A 4,761-nucleotide genomic window follows, 5' to 3' on the forward strand; every position below is an offset into this window, starting at 1 on the left:
TTAGGATTTGCTTAAGTAGATTAATTGTCGTAGCTTAATTTAGTAAATAGTTGATCACAAGTCCCTGTGGGACGATATCTGGACTTACAATTCTATATTACTAGTCGATCACGTATACTTGCGTGTGCGTTTGGGAGCAACACACCGTGTCAACTTTTTGTGTTAAAATGAAATATATAAAATGGGGTTGGAGTGCAAAATAAAACAAGGATGAGATAGAGTGCCAAAATAAAAATTGGTGCCAAGTTAAAGAGGTTGTCCATGTATTTGGCCTAATTTTAATTATAATTACTGTGCCCATGTTCCTCATGAGGAATAGTTTAATGAGAAATTTTTATAAAGCACTATGTTTTAGTGGTAATTAGCTATCTATAGATACCATTTGCTATATTACGGATTGTAGATAAGTTTGTTGTTGTTATAAGATGTATTAGATGTATTTAAGCTACTGTATTCATGAATATAGTAGCAAAAATAGGCGTGAATTAGGGAAGTCCAGGTAATTAGTTGTTGTATTCGACTGTATTCATGGCGTGAAACATGGGATTACAGCTGGACAGATTATTGTATTCGACTGCATTCACAGCGTGAAACAGGGGATTACACTGTTTTTAAACGAAAAGTGAATCATTTAACATAATAGACTCCTAATATAACTCAACAAACTCAATTATAACACATAAATTTTGTATTTCCAGTTATAAAAAAGATTCTCAACCGAAAAATACCCCAAAAATATAGCAATCTTTAGAGAAATTATACAATATATCTGAATATATAAATTATATTAATTAAAAAAATATATGAATACATTCATGGCATATATCGAGAGAGTGAATACAATAAAATACATAGAATACAGCGGGATACATTGAAATACAATAAAAAAAAAGACAGTGAATACAATAAAATACATGGAATACAGCGAGATACATAGAATAACAATGGAAAAAAAGACAATGAATACAATGAAATACATGAAAATACAGCGTGATACGTTAAAAACAGTGAAATATATTAACATAAAATCAAGTTGCTCCGCCCCTAACTCCGTCGTCTTTGTTCAAGAACAAACCTTAATTTCCGACGAATCCGCCGTCGAGCAAAAACCCTGAATCTCCGAGAGTGCTACTGCGAAAGTGATCTATTCCAAGAGTAAAAATTATTTACAGTTGGAAGCGAAGCGAAGTGAAGTGAATCTCTTAATAAGAGTAAGATGCAGTAGCATACTTCATCACAATCCCGTTGGAAGCGAAGTGATCAAACACAAAGCAGGTTCAGGAAGAGTTGTATTTTTCCCAAATATATATTACTCCAATTGTTATCATTCCTTCACTATCGCAATGAAAACACAGAGAAATACGAGAAGAGAAAGAGGCAAAAGCACCATTTGTGACTAATGGTAGGTGATGTGGGTGAGAGGAATTTTGAGATCGAGCATCGTGTTTTCAGGGAATGAGGGAAGAGAATGGCATGTATCAAAGTAGAGAGAGAAAGAACGTGGAGTGAGATGTTTATGTGAAATACGGTAATTATGTGAGAGAAAAATCTGAAAAAGGAGAGAGAAGAATAAAAAATAGCGTATTTAGTGGCTTAGGGGTAGAAGATAACCAAAATTAGATATTTTGCTATAAACATTAAAAGGTATCTATATAATATAATTTATTAAAATGATATTTATTTAAAATAAATAAGGTGTTTACCTTTGCTATAGGAGGTAAAAATTCCTAGTTTAGTAGCACGGCTTGGGATGAATACTTTCAAGATAACAACAAATTAAACTTAATTAAGATTTTACAATCCTTTCCAGCATTCATTGATACCACATCATGATCTCTCGTTGACAAGAAGTTAATCATAGTGGGAGGGCAAATCTAATTAATTAGGCACGATCAATTTAATTATAAATACAACAAAACAATTAACCATGCATATCTACAACTCATTCTAGCATTAATTGATACAACGTGACACAGTTTGACTTTTAATTAATTAATTAATAAATACTAGTCCCTTCTACAACTCATTCTAGCATTATTAGAAGATCATATGGTATCCCCTTAAGCTACAAGACGTGGATAATAAGTGGGAGGACAAAACACAAACTTGAAGTGCAGGTCATTTTCTCCAGATATATCGTAATAAATGGTCTAATTAGTATTTAATTTGTTGAGATTTAATAATTACTATCTTCCTCCACGTTGCATTTAATTATAAACTCGATGGTGAGCTCTGTATATATGTAACTGTGGAAGTGCAAGGGCTCTTCAGAAACGATTGTATATTGTACCAAAAAAACATAACAAAGCGTAAGAGCTGAAAATGGTTGAATCAAAGATTCTTTCCAGAAAGATGATCAAGCCCTTCTCCCCCACCCCATCTTCCCTTAGTCGTCACAATCTTTCTTTCATTGATCAGATAGCCACTTGTGCATACTCTCCAGTTGTCGCCTTCTACTCCAAACCTACAAATAACACAAGCCAGATTCTTGAAAACTCCCTTTCAAAAGTATTGTCCACTTATTATCCCTTTGCGGGAAGAATGATGGATAATTATGAATATGTTGATTGCAATGACACAGGTGCTGAGCTTCTCAATGTCCGAATCAGTTGTCCGATGTCTGAAATTCTCAACCACACCTACAATGATGTTAGTGATGTTGTCTTCCCACAAGATTTGCCTTGGAGTAGTAGTTACTCAAACGGAAGTCTATTGGTGGTACAATTAAGCCATTTCGATTGTGGTGGAATAGCAATCAGTGTATGCCTATCACACAAGATTGCTGATGGATATAGTCTCTTGAAATTCCTCAAGGATTGGGCTGCTACAACTCGACATGACTTGGATTTCAAACCATCTGCTCAATTTGATGCACATTCTTTCTTCCCACCAGTGGCAATGAATGATCTTCCCGCGGTTATGCCTGATATTCTACGTGAACCTCAACAACGCGTGTCAAGAATCTACCATTTCTCATCCTCTAGTTTGGACACACTCAAGGATATTGTTGCAATGAACTCACATGTGCTGAATCCAACTCGAGTTGAAGTTGCCACAGCACTGCTTCATAAATGTGGAGCGGCAGTATCAATGGCGAATTTCAGCGTGTTTCAACCATCTTTATTGTTACATATAATGAATTTTCGCCCCCCATTGCCCCAAAATACCATTGGAAACGCTTGTTTTTTCTTTGGCTCGATAGCAGCGACGGAAGATGAGATACAATTGCCCCACTTCGTTGCTCAACTACGTAAGGCTAAGCAATATCTTCAAGACAAGTCGAAGGATCCACATCAGCTAGCCTCACATTTACTTGAAAAAGTCAAAGAGCAAGCAAACAAATCAGGGGAGAATAAATTTGATTTGTATATGTGCAGCAGCTTGTGCAATTTAGGAGTATATAAGATTGATTTTGGATGGGGTGAGCCCATAAGAGTGACACTTGCAAGAAATCCAATGAAGAACAACTTCATTTTCTTGGATCCCCCAAATGGAGACGGGATAAATGTGCTAATCACTTTAACAGAAGCTGATATGTTAACATTTCAGAGTAACAAAGAGCTCCTAGAGTTTGCTTCTCCACTAGTTTAGTAACTCAATAAGTCTAGTGCCATATTTTCTATATGTGTGATCTTCATACAGTAACTGTGTTTTTATTTTTCTTGTATTTTGGGAAATTTGTGCAATTGTTCAAATTATCGTTTCAATTCATTTGTCGTTATCAATATTGGACCTTTTTTGGCGTAGTGTAACGAGATAAAATTAGACTCACATGTTAGGACCAAAAAAATCAAATGTCATGCAGAAGTTAGTGAAGCAATACTTGAACAATGATAAATCCAACTTAAGATAAATATACCAAAAGAGACACAATATATAACGTGGTTTGATCAATTGACCTACATCGAAAGAAGAACCTCACAAAAAAGCAAACACAAGTGGCACACTAATATTTTTTCCAAAAAGTTCTCCATCTAAACAAGACTCTCAAACTCCATATGGCTACATTATGGATGCTAATAAATGAGAAGGAATGATCTTCAATTTATAGAAGTCAAACTTTTTTCCTACAAGAAAAGGGACTAGCCAAATAGAAATTTATAATTTCCTTCTACGAAAAGGAAACCTTAATTATAGTAAATATGTTGTTCTTTCCTTCAACAGATAGAAAAATTAAATATGATAAGAAAAAATCAGGACAAACACTTAACATCACTACCCTCTAACCAAGGTACACTTACAGAGAAGCAAAGCATGATTGAACCTATGTTTGCTCAATGGGTACAATTCGCTCATAATAAAACTTCATTTAAGTTCGATGTACTTTTATTTTCAACGAGTGTCGAGTGGCCCAGCATTCAATGCGGTCAAGGAACGACCTATTCTCCTTTAGCATAAGGAACCTTTGGCTTAACAGGAACAGTAACCAGTAATCACCACAATAACTTCTCCAATCACCTTGCGACGATAACAGTCCTCATGCGGGTAACATAGTTCATATCCTTACTACCAAGGAAGTGATTAAATATAATATGCTTCTTTCGAGATCCCAATTTCCCTCCGTAGGATGTCATGACGGTACCCAATCTTTAAGACTAGGTAACTGGTGACGTCCAATCCTACTCTCTATATGAAAGTAGCACGGTCGTCAGCAATAATAAAATCAACAAAGGTTGGGGTCGAATCCCACAAGGAGTAGGTGTGTGTTAGAGTGTCCAAGTGCGTGCAAACTCGATGATTCTTAATGTAATATTCAAACAA

At 35.4% G+C, this 4,761-nt stretch overlaps 1 protein-coding gene across 1 annotated transcript; it reads left to right on the top strand.

The window, feature by feature from the left end:
• Positions 1–2,252: 2,252 nt before the first annotated feature.
• Positions 2,253–3,725, top strand: LOC109243190 (acylsugar acyltransferase 3-like). Its single transcript, XM_019410102.1, has one exon. It carries the CDS (start codon positions 2,323–2,325, stop codon positions 3,589–3,591), a length of 1,269 nt encoding a protein of 422 aa, XP_019265647.1. The 5' UTR covers positions 2,253–2,322; the 3' UTR covers positions 3,592–3,725.
• The last annotated feature ends 1,036 nt before the right edge of the window (positions 3,726–4,761 follow it).

Source organism: Nicotiana attenuata, unplaced genomic scaffold (genome assembly GCF_001879085.1).
Source record: "Nicotiana attenuata strain UT unplaced genomic scaffold, NIATTr2, whole genome shotgun sequence".
Lineage (NCBI taxonomy): Eukaryota > Viridiplantae > Streptophyta > Magnoliopsida > Solanales > Solanaceae > Nicotiana > Nicotiana attenuata.